At 32.1% G+C, this 20,629-nt stretch overlaps 1 protein-coding gene across 1 annotated transcript in view; it reads right to left on the reverse strand.

Moving 5' to 3' along the window:
• LOC134715014 (uncharacterized) overlaps nucleotides 1-20,629 on the reverse strand; it is a 46,819-nt gene that overhangs the window by 11,911 nt on the left and 14,279 nt on the right. Inside the window, exons 3-16 of the mRNA XM_063576843.1 lie at nucleotides 20,503-20,583; nucleotides 19,441-19,515; nucleotides 18,897-19,004; nucleotides 17,370-17,466; nucleotides 15,831-15,972; nucleotides 13,656-13,731; nucleotides 12,931-13,110; nucleotides 12,021-12,126; nucleotides 11,383-11,496; nucleotides 10,819-10,925; nucleotides 9,856-9,980; nucleotides 9,088-9,233; nucleotides 779-889; nucleotides 214-305 (exon numbers count right to left, since the gene is read on the reverse strand). Coding sequence (XP_063432913.1) covers nucleotides 214-305; nucleotides 779-889; nucleotides 9,088-9,233; nucleotides 9,856-9,980; nucleotides 10,819-10,925; nucleotides 11,383-11,496; nucleotides 12,021-12,126; nucleotides 12,931-13,110; nucleotides 13,656-13,731; nucleotides 15,831-15,972; nucleotides 17,370-17,466; nucleotides 18,897-19,004; nucleotides 19,441-19,515; nucleotides 20,503-20,583 — 1,560 coding nt within the window. The remainder of the gene's footprint in view (nucleotides 1-213; nucleotides 306-778; nucleotides 890-9,087; nucleotides 9,234-9,855; nucleotides 9,981-10,818; nucleotides 10,926-11,382; nucleotides 11,497-12,020; nucleotides 12,127-12,930; nucleotides 13,111-13,655; nucleotides 13,732-15,830; nucleotides 15,973-17,369; nucleotides 17,467-18,896; nucleotides 19,005-19,440; nucleotides 19,516-20,502; nucleotides 20,584-20,629) is intronic.

Raw genomic sequence — 20,629 nt, forward strand, 5'->3', positions numbered from 1 at the left:
GGCTAATTTTTTATGTAGTGTATTGTGTACTAATATTTGTTGGTCTTTTCCCTTTTTAACTATGGCATTGTCAGTTTAATTTCGATTTATTAGATATAGAAAGATGTGGTGTGAGTGCCAATAAGACAATTTTCTATTAGTTTGAATGTCCCTCGGATATATTCCGCCCTCTGTTAGTGCAGAAACATGGGATATATGAACACACTGACTTACCATCTTTTCGCTCCAATCAAAGTCATCATTATCAACATTCTTCATAAAACATTTGTAATGTTTTTCAAATGTACATTCTAATGGTGTTGAAACTGTTATTTAAAACATAAAATATGAGAATCAGAATGTATACCAAAGCTTTCACATTTCAAATTTTCAAAGTTTGTTACCCCGATTTTGTTTTTTGTCCATGGATTTATGAGTTTAAAAAACAGCGGTATACTACTGTTGCCTTTATTTATTGTTTTTGTATACTGGTCGAATATTACAATTTGATGCTTGCATATACCTTGTTGAACTGATACAAATATTCTCTTACATAATTTTAACATATTTGAAAATCTATGGAATTTTTAAATGAATTTTTATTCATGAACTGATAATTCAAAACATGTATAGGAGTTTACATGATAAATTACCATAAGATATACTCATTGGTACAAGACTGGAATATCAAATAACGTGCAGTTCAATTGTGTTAAAATTTTATGAAACTTGTTCGGCAAATGTCGTACAAAAACTCAAAAAATACTTTATATTCATTACATCTACAAAAAAAACATACCATCAACGAATTCACAATGTTGGCCTTCGAATCCAGGAAAACATTTACATTTAAATGAGCCATCATCACAGTCCCCACATGTACCATATATACATGGGTCTGCTGAACATCCTTTAAAAGAAATAAAACAGGCTTTTATACGATTATCGAAATGATGAAAATCATGATTGTCAATAAGAAAAATTCTAAGGAAATCGATGCATGCGATTGTATGAAATTTTATGGTCTTCAATTAGAAAAACGAATACCACATAGTCGGCTTAAAAAGGCGCGACATTTGAAATATTAAACAATTCAATTGAGAAGACTAACGGACTGATTTATAACAAAAAAATGAGGTTTCACTGACATGACCCAACAACCACTTAGATACAGGCTTCAAATTTGGGACAAGCACATAACTAATGTGGATGGGTAACATATGTTAAAAGGCGCTAACCCATCCACATACTCAGAAAATGCTATACAGATTAAAGTGCTTATCAAGCAAGATGAGCCTGAACGGAATATTGCTTTTATTTTACAAAACAATTGCTAACACCTATGCTTAGCTTAACTTTACATGTTGAAAGGCACGCATAGTTTCGTTTTAAATAAAACGCATTAATGAGCATTTTATATATTAAATAGAACTGGTCGTAAAAATTTATAGTCACAACATCGCCTTTCAAAGTCCTTCCGATAAAATCATAGTGTTGTAATGATATCAACATTGGAAAAGTGGTAGAAGTAGCATTGTTTTTAGTAGTCTGAATTTCCCTAATAGTCTTAATTTGGAAGTTAAACTTATATTATTAAGATTTAATCAATAAGCATTAAATCAATTTAATAAATTAAGATTATCGTCTGCTAAACTATAGTTATCTTTTCTTTAATTTTGAAGGACTTGAGCGTCTCTCTTTTACCTACATAATTTCGTAAGCGGTTTTCCCGCTTTTATTTGGTATAAAGTTGCATGCTTTTCGTAATTTGTTCATTGCGTGATTTGAACTGAAGGAACACAAAAAGGATAGGCTGATTCAGACATAAGATAAGTACATATGTTTCAGTGATAAATAGATAGAGTTGCAGTTGAATTTTCCGAATGAATTTATTTCTGTAATTTATAAAAGAATAATTTTATTTTATTTGAAAGTTGTTCTTGCAAATAGTTTGATTCTTAATTCAATGTATCGCTTACTTGGATAGCATTTATACTGATTAGACTATTATTTGATAGTTACATTTGTGCACACATATATTAATCATTGAATAGCATTAAATTTAAATGTCTTAATACAGGTGATATATTTGTTTTGATTGTAATGTATGAGCGATATTCTTTAAACAGGTAATTACATGTTTGTAGTGTATGCCGTGTTAACATTTACATGCCCGCTAATGTTAAATTTGTTACACGTACATCTTTTATAAGTTTTTTTTTAATTTGCGGATAATTAATTAAGCTTGGTAATTTAACTTACCGTTTATAACGACGTTATATTTGGTTTGTAGGGACATTTCAATTGTTTTAATTTTGTTTTGTTACCTACTTCAGTTGTTTAATGCATTCAAATGTATTAATTTAATTTAAGACAACGTAGTGGGCTATATGTGGTATTTCATTTATCTTAACCGAATTATTGAATAAGAGGTTGAATTAATATTTTGAAAGATGAACGGGCTTTTAAGACTTGATGTATTTTGCTAATCTGTTTTTATAATTATAATAGTTTATAACAATGCCTAGAGGCAGGCGTCGTCGGCAGGACCCGGTTGGAGACTTCGTCTTAGAATGGCTCCCAGGGAACAACTTCGACCACCATTTAGGAATGAGAGAAGGCGTCCCGAAGTTGATGTTGATGAACCTCAACTAGTTGCCTTGCAATCAGATGTAGAATTCAAGAGATTGAACATGAATAAGCCGCCTTAGGTGAGGTTATTGAAGTTTTTGATGAACATCTAATGTTGCCTGGTTTTAATGATGTTGTTATATTATAAGTCAAAAGCTTAAAAAAGAAAAATTGGAATTTTGAATATATTGATTTGTCCCTTATGCATCACAACAATTCCAATAGTCAAACAAATGAAAACACCATTGGCATTAATGACGGTATGCTGGTTATACAAAACAAAGTTAAGAAAAACCTTATGTTTATTTTGTTGAGGATTGGACTGAATGTTTTATTGCTTATGCCCAGGAATTGAAAGGTATCCTGGTAAAGCAAGTGAACTTTTCTCATATATATCAATAATAAGGGGTGCAGCGGCTGTTGAAAAATGATATTCTTATGACCAACAATTTCGTTTGAGAGTATCAAGGGATCATACTAAAAATGGTCATCCATAGATGGTTTTTGTTGTTGCGTATTTTAATTAACAATACACAAAAACAACAGCAGGCTAATTTTGGTTATAAATGCTGAGATTTTTATTTTAAAGGTTTTTGCAATAAATGCAATTGCCAATACAGGCGTGCATGTCTCAAATGTGGTTTTAATCATCCTGCTTTACGATGTCGTTGCTTTATGGACAATGAAGGTAATACTGGTCCATCTATGGTTAAGAGAAATAACATTTCACCTTTTGTTAACAACTCTGCTAAAAGACAAATCCCAAAAGGAGGTTTTAAGCAAAAATAATTCATAATTTTTCAGAACTACATCCAGGCCAGTTTAATATTTGGGCCCTAGGAACATCTCCGGTTAATATAAATGAACTCTCTAAGCTTTTGGAACTAAATCATGATAAGCAAAGCGCTGTTGAACTTTTGAACAGATTTACATATGGTTTTAAAATTCATTAAGTTCTAGACGTTCATGTGAATATGAAATTTGATGTCTGTTTTGAAACTCAAAAGAAGTTGAATAATTAGATATCATTAGGTCGAATGGCAGGCCCATTCAAACATAAACCTATTTCAAATCTTCGGTGCTCTCCAATTGGTTTAGTTCCTAATAAAACTGGTGAACTTAAATTGATAACTTATTTGTCTTGCTTCCGAATGAAAGTATCAATGATTTTATTGATACTCATTTTACTGAGGTCACTTATTCATCATTTGACAATGCAGTCAAAATTGTTAAACAAATGGGGAATTCGGCCATAATGGCAAAAATTATATTAAATTGGCATTTCCTTCACTTAAATGTTATCCTGGTGATTTCGATTTTCTATGCATCAAACTAAATGGTCTTTACTTGAAGGCCGTACTTTAACCTATAATGGTTTAATTTTTAAATTGTTATTTGGATGGAGAGTTGTCTCATTGGCATTTACACCACATCTTCCTATATCTATTTACTGAATGTTCAACCTTTTTGCATTGGTCAGTTAAAAATAAAACGCATTCAGAAAATTTGGATCATTATCTTGATGATTTTATAATTGTTTAAGCTCATAAAGATGACTGTTTCTTTCTTTTGACTGCGTTTTTGAAAAGTTTGTTCAAACTTGGAAGTTCCTATAGCAACCAGAAGGTCCTTGCAAAAAACTCGAATATATAGGGGTTTTTTTTTTTTTTTTTTTTTTTTTTTTTTTTTTTTTTTTTTTTTTTGGTTTTTTTTTTTTTTTTTTAATTTGATGGCTATACATATATCCAAGAATTATATTGGGTTTCAAATGCTTTAAATTTACATTTGTATACTGACAGTGCAGGTGGTCATTCACTGGTTTGTGAAGCTCGTTTAAATGGGCCAAGGACAATTTTACAATGGTCATAATTGGGGCCACAGACTATTCCACACGAATTCTTAGATCGTTTGTTATAGAAGCTTTAAAATTGTTGAATTATTCAATTTCTCAAAGTACCAGAAATGTTTATGAAAATGCATTGCATTCGTTCAATATGTTCAGGATGGAATATTCTATTCCCCTTAGTTGGCCACCAAGTAACAGACAAATTATTGGTTATATTGTTTTGTTGTCAATAAATCATTATTCACCATTACAATTAGATCATTATATATCTGGAATCAGTTACAAATTTAAATTCAAGAGAATGAAGATTTAACTAAATCTTTTATCATTCAGTTACTTTTGAGTGATTATGATAGACTTTACAATTCTTAAGATCTTCGGGAACCTTTGACTATTGATATTTTGATCAGATTAAATGTGGCTTTGAGGCACGTGTGCTCTCCTAATTAAGAAACAATATTGTTTCAAACAGCATTTAACTTAGCTTGCTGCATTTTAAAGTGTGAGTGAATTTACCATTACAACGAATGTTATGCAAAAGCATGTTTTACATAGGCGGGAAGTTTATATTGACCATCCTAAATCAGCTGTTTATTACGATATTTGTTTTTTCTTCTTCAAAAACTGCTCAAAAAGGGGGATTCACTACTTTAGTTAAAAAAAAAAAAAACAAAACAAAACAAAAACTGAATCAAATGAGATGTGTCCTTTACAAAGTTTGAAAGCCTTTTTGCAAAAAAGACCTGGAAATGATGTTACTCATTTTTGCCATATAAAAGGGAAATTATTGACAAGATTTCAGTTTCAGACTGTTTTAAACAAAGAGGGGTTAGATCTAACTTACACAAAGTTAGGGGCAAGGCTATTGAACATACTGATTTTGATGATATCCATCCAACTCGTTTCGCTGATGATGGCGATCTGTCATATATTGGCAATGACATTTTTATTAATGCTATTTAGTCAGCATTGAGTTGTTTATTAAGTATTATCCAAACAGATTTTTATATCCAGATGAATTTTAAACTGTTTAAAGTTGCATGCCATCGTGCATGGACATATGAAGTTGTTTGTCAGTTGAATAATTTATTTCAGTTGTTAAACGCATGCATCAAATTGAACAGCTCAGTTGAATATACAACGGTTTTGTTGTTAGTTGCAAATACCTAGTTGAATAAATTTTTGTTGTGCATGTTGTTTATATTTGTACTGTTGTATAGTAAAGTCGATTACTTCGTTGATCTTTTGTATAGTAAAGTTGATTACTTCGTTGATCTTTTGTATAGTAAAGTTGATTACTTCGTTGATTTTTTGTATAGTAAAGTTGATTATCTAGGTGATCTTTGTATAGGAAAGTTGATTACTTCGTTGATCTGTTGTAAATTAAAGTTGATTACTTCGTTGATCTGTTGTATAGTTTAGTTGATATTCTTCGTTGAACTGTTGTATTGTATAGTTGATATGCTTCGTTAAACTGTTGTTTAGTGTACAGTTTAGTTGATTACTTCGTTGATCTGTTGTATAGTAAAGTTGATTACTTCGTTGATCTGTTGTATAGTTTAGTTGATATTCTTTGTTGAACTGTTGTATTGTATGGTTGATATGCTTCGTTAAACTGTTGTTTAGTGTACAGATTAGTTGATTACTTCGTTGATCTGTTCTATAGTATATTTGATGACTTCGTCGATCTGTTGTATAGTTTAGTTGATATTATTCGTTGAACTGTTGTATTGTATAGTTGATATGCGTCGTTGAACTGTTGTTTAATATAGTTGCTATTCGTTGAACTAATGTATCGTATAGTTGATATACTTCGTTGAACTGTTGTATAGTATAGTTGATATATATTCGTTGAACTAATGTATCGTATAGTTGATATACTTCGTTGAACTGTTGTATAGTATAGTTGATATACTTCGTTGAACTGTTGTAATGTATAATTGATATGCCTCGTTAAACTGTTGTTTAGTGTACAGTTTTTTTTGATTACTTCGTTGATCTGTTGTATAGTAAAGTTGATTACTTCGTCGATCTGTTGTATAGTTTAGTTGATGTGCTTCGTTGAACTGTTGTATTGTATAGTTGATATGCTTCGTTGAACTGTTGTTTAGTATAGTTGATATTCGTTGAACTGTTGAACTGTTGTATCGTATAGTTGATATACTTCGTTGAACTGTTGTATAGTATAGTTGATATACTTCGTTGAACTGTTGTTAGTATAGTTGATATACTTTGTTGAACTTTTGTATAGTATAGTTGATTTACTTCGTTGAACTAATGTCTAGTATATCTAGTTGTTAATCTCCGTTCAATTAATATGTTTGTTCAAAATCTAGGTTTTTGCATTTGTTTTGTGTGTTAATTTTAATTTTTGTCATGGATTGATAAATTTTGTTTGGCGATGCTTACAAACAAGTTTGCTAGCATTTGGCTGAATTTATCACAGTTGGCGTCTGGTAGCCCAGTTGCCATTTGGAGAAAACATATGATGGTTGCCCTTCTATGTTTTTATCTTGGACACTAATGAGACATTGTCGATGAATGCAAATTCATAGGCCGGTTGATATATAGTTGAACTGTCCTAATAAATCCATGACAAAAAATTGCCAAAATTCAAACTTACTATTTGTTGTTTTTTATTATGATTATTATTTAGTTTGTCTTACAAGTTATCTTCATTTGTATGACGAAGGTAATCTGGAGTCATTGGAAATATTTTGAGTGATTTCAATGGATTTGGGTTATCTTTTATCTGGTATATCGAATTCCTAAATGTATATCTGTTGGTTTTTTTCGAATATTTAATAATAAGATTTAATCAATAAGCATTAAATCAATTTAATAAATTAAGATTATCGTCTGCTAAACTATAGTTATCTTTTCTTTAATTTTGAAGGACTTGAGCGTCTCTCTTTTACCTACATAATTTCGTAAGCGGTTTTCCCGCTTTTATTTGGTATAAAGTTGCATGCTTTTCGTAATTTGTTCATTGCGTGATTTGAACTGAAGGAACACAAAACCCACCCTATCCCACCCTTGAGAATATTTTCTGCTCTCTGTTGTATATTTTCAGATATCGTTAAAGAAGCGTCATGGATTGGACAGAATATGAACTGAATATATTGATTTATTGAATGGCTGAATTTATCACAGTTGGCGTCTGGTAGCCCAGTTGCCATTTGGAGAAAACATATGATGGTTGCCCTTCTATGTTTTTATCTTGGACACTAATGAGACATTGTCGATGAATGCAAATTCATAGGCCGGTTGATATATAGTTGAACTGTCCTAATAAATCCATGACAAAAAATTGCCAAAATTCAAACTTACTATTTGTTGTTTTTTATTATGATTATTATTTAGTTTGTCTTACAAGTTATCTTCATTTGTATGACGAAGGTAATCTGGAGTCATTGGAAATATTTTGAGTGATTTCAATGGATTTGGGTTATCTTTTATCTGGTATATCGAATTCCTAAATGTATATCTGTTGGTTTTTTTCGAATATTTAATAAATTTCATTTAAGTACATTAATACAATGTCTTGATAACTACCGATAATGAAATACTTGATACGAGTCAGATAACATTTAATATGAGGACGAAGTCCCCAATAACAGTAGAAAATTCAATAAAAAATTTTAATTGTACTAATGAACTCAAAATCGTTCAAATTTTTTTTGTCGTGTTTTGAAATCCCGGACCGGCGCAGAAATCTACAATATACTACTTTTTCCGGTCTCGTTTGTATGAATCTTTGAGTAAAATCTATATTTACAAGTCTAGTATAAATAGGAAGGATCGCAATACCAATTTCATTTTTTAAAATAATTCCTTGATATCAAAAACGTAACTTGATGATAGCGTTTCTTTGTTTACATTGCATATGACGTCATAACTTAAATAACGTCACAACTAAAATCCCTTACAACAGAACCAAAATCGGAAACGTTACGGTATTTCCGTTTCTTTATTTTAACAAATATTTAAGTTACAAAAAAAATAATTCATACAGACTTCGTCCCCATTAACAGGTAATGCCGGCCTCATATTACAAAACAGACAAAGACACATACCCCAATAGCGTAAAAAAATCAATAAAGAAAAAAAATAATGATTCGGGAAAATTTTCACTAAAATTTCATTGTACTAATGAACTCAAAAAACTTCTTTTTTCCGCTCTCGTTTGTATGAAACTTTGAGTAAAATATATAGTTAGCAGTCTAGTATAAAATAGGAAGGAACGCAATACCAATTTTATTTTTAAAAATTCCTTGATATGAAAAAAACGTGTCCTGATGATAGTGTTTCTTTGTTACGATGCATATGGCGTCATAAATTTACTTACGTCACATCTATTACTAAAATCCATAACAACAGAACCAAAATCGGAAACGTTACGGTATTTCCGTTTCTTTTTTTATCAAATATTTAAGTTACAAAAAAAAAATTTCATACAGACTTCGTCCCCATTTACAGGTAATGCCTGCCTCATATTAACACCTACTAATTAGACAGGGCATTGTTGTGTCTGTTTTGTTGAAAAAAAAAAATAGGACATATGACCTGGCGTATTAAATTATAATCCTGGTACTTTTGATAACTACTTCACCATAGTTTCACATGCTTACCGTCCTTGACAGTTCTTGCCCTTAAAGAAAATCCCTTTTCTGGAGAATGTCCTTGACCAACCACGCTATCAAATATAAGTAGCATCAAGTTCTTCTCTCCCCAAGGTGTTGTTACCCAAGTATCCCCGGTTGAATCACCGCATTTTCTGAAATAAATAATGATAAAGTGTGTGCGATGAAGCAGATGAAACAATCAAAGTCATCATTATTCATATCATGGTTTACCAGTGCCTTTATCCTTATTCTCATGGCATCCACAATTACTGTAAAAATCCAACATTCAATACCGGAACAATATGCAGTTCAATGAACAATGATATTGTAAGTACAATTTAAATCAACAGCCAAAAAAACAAATGCCCCCCCCCCCCCCCCCCCCAAATAAAACCAAACAAAACAAACCGTAATAACATTTCTACCAACGTTTGATGGTCCTGGACCGAAACGTAAGTGAGGTGATGCTTAAACGTTTTTGGTTGTATCAGTTTGGACATCTTGTTTTGTCTTATCAAATTTCCTTTTTTTTAAAGTACGATACTATTCATAGGCCTTACACAAGTTTGAGTAATTTGCATAAAAGAGCAGCAAATGTACAAATGTCTCTTTTTGTGGCATGTTATTACACTGAATTGATAGGTGGTTTGTTTTAGATTGAGATACACAGTACGTTAATAAATTTCAGCAAGTCTATGACAAAACAGTGAACGAAAGGCCTCTTAAATACGGTGTTGAATTTCTTTTTTCCCGAGTTTTATGTGTTAAGCTTACCTAATTCCAGTTTGACCGACTAAATTATATCGGACTTGCAACCAATGGTAGCATATTTTAAGATCATCGTTATACGGTAAATGGAGGAAATCTACATCAACTCTGACACGATAATCTTCTGGAGCCTAAAACAATTAGATAGACAAATTATTATAGGTAAACAAACAAGCTGCCCATAAGTCTTTAAATATTCGTGCATGCTTGCAGTATGTTTATTAAAAAAAAAATCGGTTTTGAAAAATTTGATGTTAATATAATGTTGTTTTACACAGTTTTAGGAAAACCTTTAGTCAATATTGCTGTTGAAAATTATTAAGCAATGCCAGTCTCTTTATATTATGACATAAATTATGCTCGTAGATTTAGTAAATGCATCTTTCCAAACGATCTTGATTAGCTGTTAGGGTCATGCAAATCAGTACACGTGCTGACCTCTGAAAAGAAGGATGACATTTACATCTGCAATAATTCTAGATTCAAGATTCAATATTATATTAAAATCTGTTCACTTGTATAACATAAACTAAACGTTCGAATACATATAACATATAGCGCATATAATAAAAATTACAACTGGTTTGTCAACGAGCTTTCTAAATCGTAAAACAAAAGATTTATTTTGTTATAATGTCACAAGAATCGCCTAAGTTTAACTTTTCATATATATGCTAAAATTCTATAAGAAGGCTACATGTAGTAATACAGTACAATGGACGAAAGACTTATTCTAAAAGAGTTACTTCTAAGCTAATGCATACGTTTTGAGAGTATTTAGGTGTTTTATCTAACAGAAAAACCTTCGTACAATCGGCTCACATGAGAGATTCAAGTTTAGAAAACAATAGGTCAAATTCTCAAAGTGTTTCAGTGATTATTCTATTAGAATAGTGTTCATTTACATACGAAATTTTAAACACGACAAAGATGGGACAGATTTAAGTAATACACAACAAATATACATACCCTTAACAGCCAAACACATTGTTTACCAGCGTCATAATTATTTGGAAAATTTGGACTTGTTATGGTGTAATCATTCCCTGGAGTCAGATCGATTATTCCACCACAATCTGACAAAACACAGAGCATATAAGAAGTACTAAAAATGTGTAAAATAAATAGAACATACATGTGTTTTGATAGTAAGCGTGCTTTGGTAAGAACTTGATTGTAAAAAAAACAAACTTATAAATTAAAAGATTTTGTCACCTATTGCTTATCTAATGTAGAGCTAAATGTGTGTAAATATACAGCAGCGATTCATGAAATCAAAATACTGAATATTGATAAATATATCTGTCAAATGTATTGTTTTATCTGCGAAGTTTGATATTGCTCTCTTCATTTTAGGCTTAGGAATATATGACATCGTGTTATTTAACAAGTAAAGAGCAGTTAGTAAATTGTGTGCTTCAAAAGCGGTTGATTTGTCTTCACCAGAGACACTCATAACCAAACATTTGAAATCTGATGATTTGTAAATGCATTTTTTAAATCCTACTAACAATTAAAATGTGTACACCTTACCATCACTTGTAACCTGCTCACAAAATTGACCAGTCAATCCATAGGGACAGTAACATTCGCATTCAGAGTAAACAAATCCACCGTTGATACATTCTGGAGGATTAACACAATCTTCTGAAATCATACACATTACAATTAAATACATTTGAGACATCTAATTAAAGCCAGGTTTGAAAAAAACCAACAACATCATTTTTGTTCACAGTAAAGCCAAACCCGACAGAGAGCTGTCCAGGTAAATAAGAAATGTTTTTCGGTGAACAAAATGAGTGCTCTTAATATTGCGATACCCACTCAGTCGCAGTATTCGAATTATCAAGCTCCTTAAATTTATTTCTGAATTTAAAAATAAAGAACTGGTTATAAGTAAAAGAAAATCTAGTCTAGTGGCCATAAACATTTCAAGCACGTCAATCGTACCCAGACTCTTCAATTCAACCAATCAAAATACCAGATTTGATGTTTCAAGCACAAATGTCGTACCCCGAGGACTGAGCAAAGTTTTATGACAAGTAGCTTTGTTTTTTTAAACATTGTTCCACTTTCGCGAAGAATAATACACGTATGTTGTTATACATATTTTAAAGTTCCTATTTTTTTTATGTTCTTGTATGAATACTTAATGATATTTTAAATACCTGCACATTTATACGTATCTGTTATATCAGCAATATCGTAGAATGATAGTTTATCGTTGCTGTGTGTTAGAAATGCAAGTTCTTCATTTAAGACAGTCAAAGGACCCTAAAAGCATTTAAACATACAAATGAAAACACCTATTTGTCCTAATAATATATAAGTTCACATCGTTTCTTCGTTCCTGAAAATATATAAGTTCCTAATGGCAATAATAGTTTAATAGAGTGCTATTTGTATCCAGTTCAACTACAGATAGGTTAATTCTAATTTTATTTTATTCCATACCATCATTTTTTGGTATAGAAAAAAACCCCACCAAACTGCTAGATAAAAAATAATGTGTCAAAAACAGACCAAAATCATACAAAAAACATACTAAGCGACATTAAGGCGAACAAAGTCAATAACAAATTATATAGAAGTTTAAGACCTAATAAAAGTCTCGCTTTTAAACTTGAATGTTCTACATATTTATTTAAAATATATTTACTTTCAATATAAACATAATGGTTATATTTAGTTTAAAAACATAGATTATAGATGTACAAGGCTTCTAGTTACATGGCAATGCAAGGATTGAAGGAACATTTTTTTATTGTTTTAACCCGGATTTGTTCTCTTTCAATCGATGTATGACTGCTGAACTGCGGTATAATAATTTTGCTTCTAATGAAGAAATTTGAAAATAACCTTTATAAAAATTATTGATCTCTTTAACTACAACTTTCTCATGACGTTATGGATAAAAACGGAAATACATTATCTTCTGCACAAATAAAACTTTTTACAGACATGGACTGTAAATGTTCCAAAATTACTGGCTACTACATTTATTTGTTTAAGTCAAAAAACATAGTTGATGAATAAGACTCATCATCAATATCATCGAACCTCGTGATTAAAACTTACCGACTCTGGATAATGCATGATGGATTCATAATCATATGGATTTGAATTTCGCGTAGGCCACTTTCCAAAGTTAGCTTTGTCAGCTCCAGTCGTGACTTTGACATGATAATCTCTATCTGATCTACACTGTTCATGCTCCGCCCCCATTACATGAAACATCTCATGTAGTATTGTTGAGAACTATTCCATATATAAAAAAAATGTTTTAATGTAGAACCACACAGTGTTTGATTGTTATTGTTAATTCTATTAACTTCATTTTACGGAAATGGGATTTTGACAAACAACAGGATTATTCATTTTGACATAATGTCAAGTTGTTATGAAATTCGACTATTGCGCATTTCTTATTGGAATCTTGGTCATACAGACAGCATATACGCTGTGCCCATTGACCTATGCTTTTGCGAGTTTAATGTTGATTCTAAACACTGTCCATTGTAGATCAGCATTACGTTTTATGTAATATATCTAATGTGTTTTTCATATTATGCAATTTCTTGGCGATGAATTAGAAAACAACTTCCTTTATCCAATATTGATGCAGATTTAGTAAAGTATGATTTTATCGTCTAACAGGCAAAAAGATTAATATGCGAAGCTTTTGTTTTTATTGTTTTGTCATAATACGTGGAGAGTGTAAAAAATACTACATGAATCATCTAATGTCTGGTCTATACTATAGTATATTGCGCTTTAACAGATTCTTTCGCGTCATCAATTACCTCTAAACATTCACCAGACATACTAAGTTTCTGCTTTTCTTGTGTAGTTCTACCTAAATCGGATGCCCAGCACCATCTACGAAATAAATTTAATTATGTTATCTATATTTCAACTTTAAAACAGTTCTGTCCGATGATAAAAAGTGTATGCCATTTTGTTTACTGTAAGCTGTTTCAAAAATAAATAAGCTGCAATGTACACTACTGAAGCTCGGGATCGAACAGTGTTTGATGAATGTAATAAATTATCCATGTGTTTGGATGTGCTTGATTCAAACAAAATTGAATTTAGCAAGGGATTAAAACGCACATTGAAGGAAAAGCAGACACTCTCATTGTCAAACTGAAAAACGATTTGCTATAAAGAAAAGTCCATATAACAACAGTTTCGGAACCCCTCCGCCACCCAATCAAATGGTAACCTCAAGTGATCCTATCAAGAATGTAACCCGTTCCTGGATCGCTTAGACTGACCAGTCGTGGTCATGAAAAAATCGTTGATATATTGGTGGTGTAACAATCGAGGTACTAGTAATGAAAAGAAGACGGAATTCTGTGACACGAATATTCCATGAATATGATTCCGTCGCAAATATTTTTTTTCTTTACCATAAGGGACCTTCGGTGTTTATTCCCTACTGACTCAGGATGATACTTATAATGTTGATAGTTTTAAAAGAAGCACGCATGGGCCGATTTTTAAGAATCATTTCTATAATTCAGGTTTTCAGTGGAGTAGACGAAAATCCAATCCGTCATCTTTGAATCATTTGTTAATGCGGGGTTCACACATTGCCGATTATTGCTCCCGTTTGAGTTCAGACAGCAATACGATATGAAAAGTGAAAAAATCGGATTGGTATCCTCAATTATCTGGAATGTCCTATCATTGTCTGAACGCATTCGTTTTAGTTCGTAACAGATTCCTACGGAGCGGGAAGGGTCCGAATAGTTCGGCAAAGCATCCCGACAGTTAGGTGCGTCCCGTAACATTCGGGGCAACTCAGCCGATTTTGTCTAATCGGATTACAATCGTGGCTATGTCGTGACAGATTCTGCTGTATCGGATCGAATTCCGAACAATGTCTTGTGTATACTGGACGGTGTCCTGTGGAACGGGAATGATCCGGAGTAATTTTTCATAGCTGTTTATCTGCCGATTGAGTCCAGATTGTATCCAGATCTTGTCGATTGCGAACCGTTTTTTGCCGAAACCGTTCCGAAACAGTCCCGTTATTAATACGAAATTCGTCAATGATACCCACGTCAGAGTCCCGACAACTACAGCATACAATACGACTTAGACCAGACAAAGCCGTTTGCAATGCGATAGAGCGGACCGTGATAGGATTACGTTCCGACAGTACCTGATCATTCCGAACATGCCGACAGTTTTCGAACGGATAACTTCCGTCAGCGTCGGTTCACTGTCTGGTCACTGTCTGATCTCAGTCGGATTACATTCGGTAGAGTCGGGACGCAGTCGTGACAGACTCGGTCGAATTTTACCTGGCGAAAAATACAAATCGGACTAGAAGCGGATTCAGAACGGGATTATCGGGACTATTCGCTTAGAAACGGTTGAATTTCGGTGCTTTCTGAACACTATCTGATTGTTGTCGTGATCAAATTATTTTTTTTTACAAATTTTAATTTAAGTTTGAATTTCCATCCACGATTCACAGGATCTTGATCAGACTTTTAATAAATTTTAATCGGGAATGGTCCTGTCAAGAACGGTAGTAAAAATCGTGAATGTGTGACCCCAGCTTTAGGGAACATAATATATCCATGACGCTTGATGATTTCATTTTAAGTACATGATAAGTGTTGAAGACGAATATACGTTCGATACTGCATGACATATTTCAAATTAAATGAGAAAAAAGCCAATACCTACAATTGAGGGTTATTAACTATAAAACCATATACTAAAACTAACATATTTGTAAACCTGTTTTGTAAAAATGCAAGCTGGTATCAATATACAAAGTCCTAAAATAACAATGAAAACCGAATTGCGTAAATGAACTAATACAAATATTGAGTGCTCAAATCATGATGCCTAACAATATAAAACCTTTTTAAATGTACTAAATCTTTTGATATAATAAAAATCATCAATGGATTTTCAAATTCAGCCAGTAAAGGGTGTGTTAAAATTATTAAACTTACTCATTGTCACTCATTACAGCAACATAAGTCTTGTGTCCAACAAAATCTTCAAGAGATTGGGTATGCGGTAACCATTGTACGCAGGTAAGTCTGTTGAACATTGCTATGCCTTTATCTAAGAGTTCTTTACCTTCAGGCATTACTACAAAAAAGTATAATTCATGATTTGGAGTGTTTAAGTTATTCACATCAGAATAATGAAATAGACATGCACGTTTATCTATCTAACACAAACGAATTGAGTATTGAAATATTTACATACTACTCAACAGTCATGTATTGTTTTTTTGCTTCATATGTTAATGTTCACTTTTGCAACTGGGCTCACTCAAATGACATATGAAATGATTTGTCTGCCCTAGGACAAAATTTCGGATGTAGAGGCCATTTTAACCCAGATGTCAATAATCTGTCTCGTTATCATGTTTTTATATTTGTTTGTCTGTTTGTTAATTTACTGGTTATTGTCATTGTCACATTTATTTTATACAGCACCAATAACACATATGCTGTAAGTCCTTAATTACATGATAGTCTTAAAACATGATGTAATTGGTCTTGTGGTGATATTCGTTTATTATTTCATTGATAAAGACTTTCTTTAATTAAATTAACGGTACCAATTTTCTAGCACCAGATGCGCATTTCGACAATATATGTCTCTTTAGTGATGCTCGTGGCCAAAATATTTGAAATCCAAAGCTTATATAAAAGATGAAGAGCTGTAATCCAAAAGGTCCAAAAAATATAGCCAAATCCGTGAAAGGAATCAGAGCTTTGCAAGAGGGAGATACATTCCTTAATTTAAAATAAATTCTATCATTTTGTAACAGCAAATTTTAATAACACAAAAATCCGTATTTTCATGCCAGTACCGAAGTACTGGCTACTGGGGTGGTGATACCCTCGGGGACTAATAGTCCACCAGCAGAGGCATCGACCCAGTGGAAGTAATTAAATTAACGGTACTAATTTTCTTGCACCAGATGCGCATTTCGACAATATATGTCTCTTCAGTGATGCTCGTGGCCAAAATATTTGAAATCCAAAGCTTATATAAAAGATGAAGAGCTGTAATCCAAAAGGTCCAAAAAGTATAGCCAAATCCGTGAAAGGAATCAGAGCTTTGCAAGAGGGAGATACATTCCTTAATTTAAAATAATTTAAACTGATCAAGAATAGCAAAAAAGACTTTGGTTTCTCAAGGCGTACAAGAACGTCCATTAATTTCGCCTGTCCAATGACAGGAATCCCAGGCCATTGTTAGTATGTATGTGTTTTAAAAATTCTGTTCATTAATATGTTTTGGAGTTGAGTGTGACGTTCATTTTCTATGAAATAGAACCGAATCCAGTTGCGGGATTTTCTCCCTGTTGAAGATCCTTTTGTGGATTTGTGCTGTTATCTGCCCTTTGGTCAGGTTGTCGTCTCTGTGACACCCGTTACTCTCAGTATTGTGTTTAATGTTCATTCATCTTTGTTTCTTTTCCTTGTTTCTTAGATATTTTCTTCAGATAGTATAGTAATTTGTATACAAACCAAGTGTGTCTTCTATTTTATATGGTACTATTTTCTTTGGCCACAACTGATTCAACGTTGTTAGGCTTTTCTTTGATATACCACGTTCATCTCCTGACTTAACAATAAAGAAATAAGAAACTACAGATATTATTAAACATGTAAAAGTTAATATAGTAAATTTGAGATTAATACTATCAATCGTTTAGTAATTATACATTAATATTTTACATGCATTTATTAGTTTGCAACATGGACCAAGACTGATAACCTCTGTTCACTTTAAGATACATTTTCCAAAACATATGTTGGTACTAAAGGTTAATAAACTATCAGTTTACTGAAATATATTTTCAAGAAGGTATTTCACAAAAGGTGGACACTTTTTACTATATAATTTCTTTTAATATATAAATGATATGTATTTTTTTTTAAACATTATTGCCACTACTTATTCGATACAAATTGGCAAGTAAGCACTTTCCATTGTTTTCTTACAAGTTTAATAAGTGTGCATTAACACTGACGCACAATGCAATGTCTCATTCTAGGAACTTCTGTAATGGTTAAAACTGTACCACTTAGACTATGAAGTTTGGAAAACAATATATCAAAAAATTTGAACTCAGATGCACTACTATTTAAAAAAAAAAAAAATATAGGCTATGCGGAAAATTTTCAACATGTATTTGTCCCGAACTTTTTACACTTATAATTAAATGCTGTTCTACCCCTACATTCACTTTGGGTCAACTTCTTAATTGACAATTCGCCGCACCGATGTGCATATATTCTGATAGCATTCCCAAGCTATGATTTAATTAGATGAAACATAGAGATCATATCTTGGTACAAGTACGTAAACAAAACAAAAAATATATAAATATATCCCCAAAAAGGCATGGTTTGTGAAACCGCTGTATTAACATGAGGATACACCACTAGTTACTGTTTTGAAAGTAAAATGAAATTTACAGAGTGAAAAGTTCAATATGCCGTGGTTTCGTTTATGTTGATTAGTCTTTTGTTCTCTTCAACCGGTTTGGTTATTTTTCATCGTTTTTCTTTTACGTCTTGGTTATTTTAAGGTTTTGCTTTTTTCTACTATTTATTATTCATAGTCCCGTGGGTAACTTATGCCTCATACTATGAAAGATTTACTGAAGATCTTTTGTTCTTTATAAAAGTGATGGTTTGGTCTCGTAATCGACTGTTCACATCTCAGACGACCAATGCTGGTCATATTTGGCCCAAAAGAACGATGGTAATAAATATTACCTCAAAATATAAGACACAGCATGACAAGCATGACCTTAGCTGTATTTGGCAAAACTTTTTAGGAATTTTTGGTCCTCAATGCTCTTCAACTTCGTGCTCTATTTTGGCCTTTTAAACATTTTGAGTCTTTTGTAGACTTTAAAAATATATTTGTTTTTATCCTTGTAACTATGATGAGTTTACTCACTACTACAAACACTCAAATTTAGTACTTGTTTATCTTTCTGTTCTTAATAATACTCGTGACAAAAATTCAGTAATTCAATGTACCTCTTCTGCCTCCAATCCACGTTCCACTTTTTGCCCGTGGGTCATTCGAAGGATTTCAGCTTGTCTGGCCAAAAAAGTCGTGCTATTTTCAGGATGCAAATTATTTGGCTGTAAATAATATAATAAACCTAAGAAATACTGATAAGTATCGCAGTCTACCAAAAACAACTTCTAAACAAAGATCTGATAATTATTTCACATTGTTATAAAGTTGTGATGTTAAAAATAATTAACAATTGCATCGAATTTGGTTGTATTCATCCCCCACCGTCCACCCCCACTAATGCATCATAGAGTGTTAGTTAACGTGAAATATGACCAATGACTATTTTTAACTAGAGATTGGCTATTTCTAAGACTTCCTTTTATATTTCATTTTTGTTCATTTCATGTGCTATCTTATTTATAATTTGATAAGAAACAGTATATACTTTCCATGTCTTTTAATAAAATGAACAATATGTTACAACAACCAAAACAATATAAGAAAAACATAAATGAAATATTAATGAAAACGAAATAAGTTTGTGTCCATAATTGTTACCTTATATTTTTTATTATGCTTTATGACTTGGAAACTGCTAAGAAGTGGCATGTTCTCTGAATCTGGATCAATTGTCTATGAAGGACGAAAACATATGTATGAAAATTTCTAATAAGTAGGAATATTCCGAATTGTAATAAATGTCAAAACGCGAGTTAACATTTCACTATTATGATGTATTGTTAACAGTCATAATTATTGCCACCAAAAACGAAGAAGGGCAAATTTTCCTAATATATTCTACTGTGAAGAGTCATTTTCGAAACATCGTGTAAACTTTACTACAATTCAAAGGTTTTAGCTCAATGTTTTAAAAATTAAAGGTACGCTATTAGAGAATTCTTACTTTTTTTTACTATAATAATTGTAAAACAGAAGACATTTGTATTTACATCTTTCAACTTCAGACGAATCTATTTTGGCTCTTACGTTCATCAACACAAAAAAAAAATCCAATACGTTCTTGTTTGTCTGCGTTTGAAACTCTTTTATGGATTTAGCGTTGAAGACCGTACTTTGACCTATAATGGATATAGGAAGATGTGGTGTGAGTACCAATGAGACAATTCTCCATCCAAGTAACAATTTAAAAAGTAAACCAATATAGGTTAGAGTACGGTCTTCAACACGGAGCCTTAGCTCACACCGAACAACAAGCTATAAAGGGCCCCAAAATTACCAGTGTAAAACCATTCAAACGGGAAAACCAACGGTCTAATCTATATAAACAAAAATGGTTTACTTTAACAAATTATGTCTTGAATGGAGAGTTTTATCATTTGCACTCATACCACATCTTCTTATATCTATGATATTTTTTTAATGATGAAGTATGAATGCAATTGCGACAACTATCCACTCGAGACCAAAACACATATATGTACGCAACTATGTGTCTTCAACAACATGGAAACCCATACCGTTAACCGTTGTGTCTTAAAAGATGTGTGGACTCAGTAGTATTTAATATCCGGAACGAATATCCATGCATTAAATATTTGATGAACAGGTTAATTACATGTCCATATTGAAGACATAAAGAATTGAATTATAAAAGATTACCTCATTTTGAAAAATATCTTTTCCCCTCTTCCCTTCGGTTCTAACTGCAACCTTGCCTGGTAATAGTACTTCTTTTGCAACCTTTTATTGAGAATCATGCAATAGGTTTTAATACAATTTAAAAGAT

This window comes from Mytilus trossulus, chromosome 4 (assembly GCF_036588685.1).
Source record: "Mytilus trossulus isolate FHL-02 chromosome 4, PNRI_Mtr1.1.1.hap1, whole genome shotgun sequence".
Classification (NCBI taxonomy): Eukaryota; Metazoa; Mollusca; class Bivalvia; order Mytilida; family Mytilidae; genus Mytilus; species Mytilus trossulus.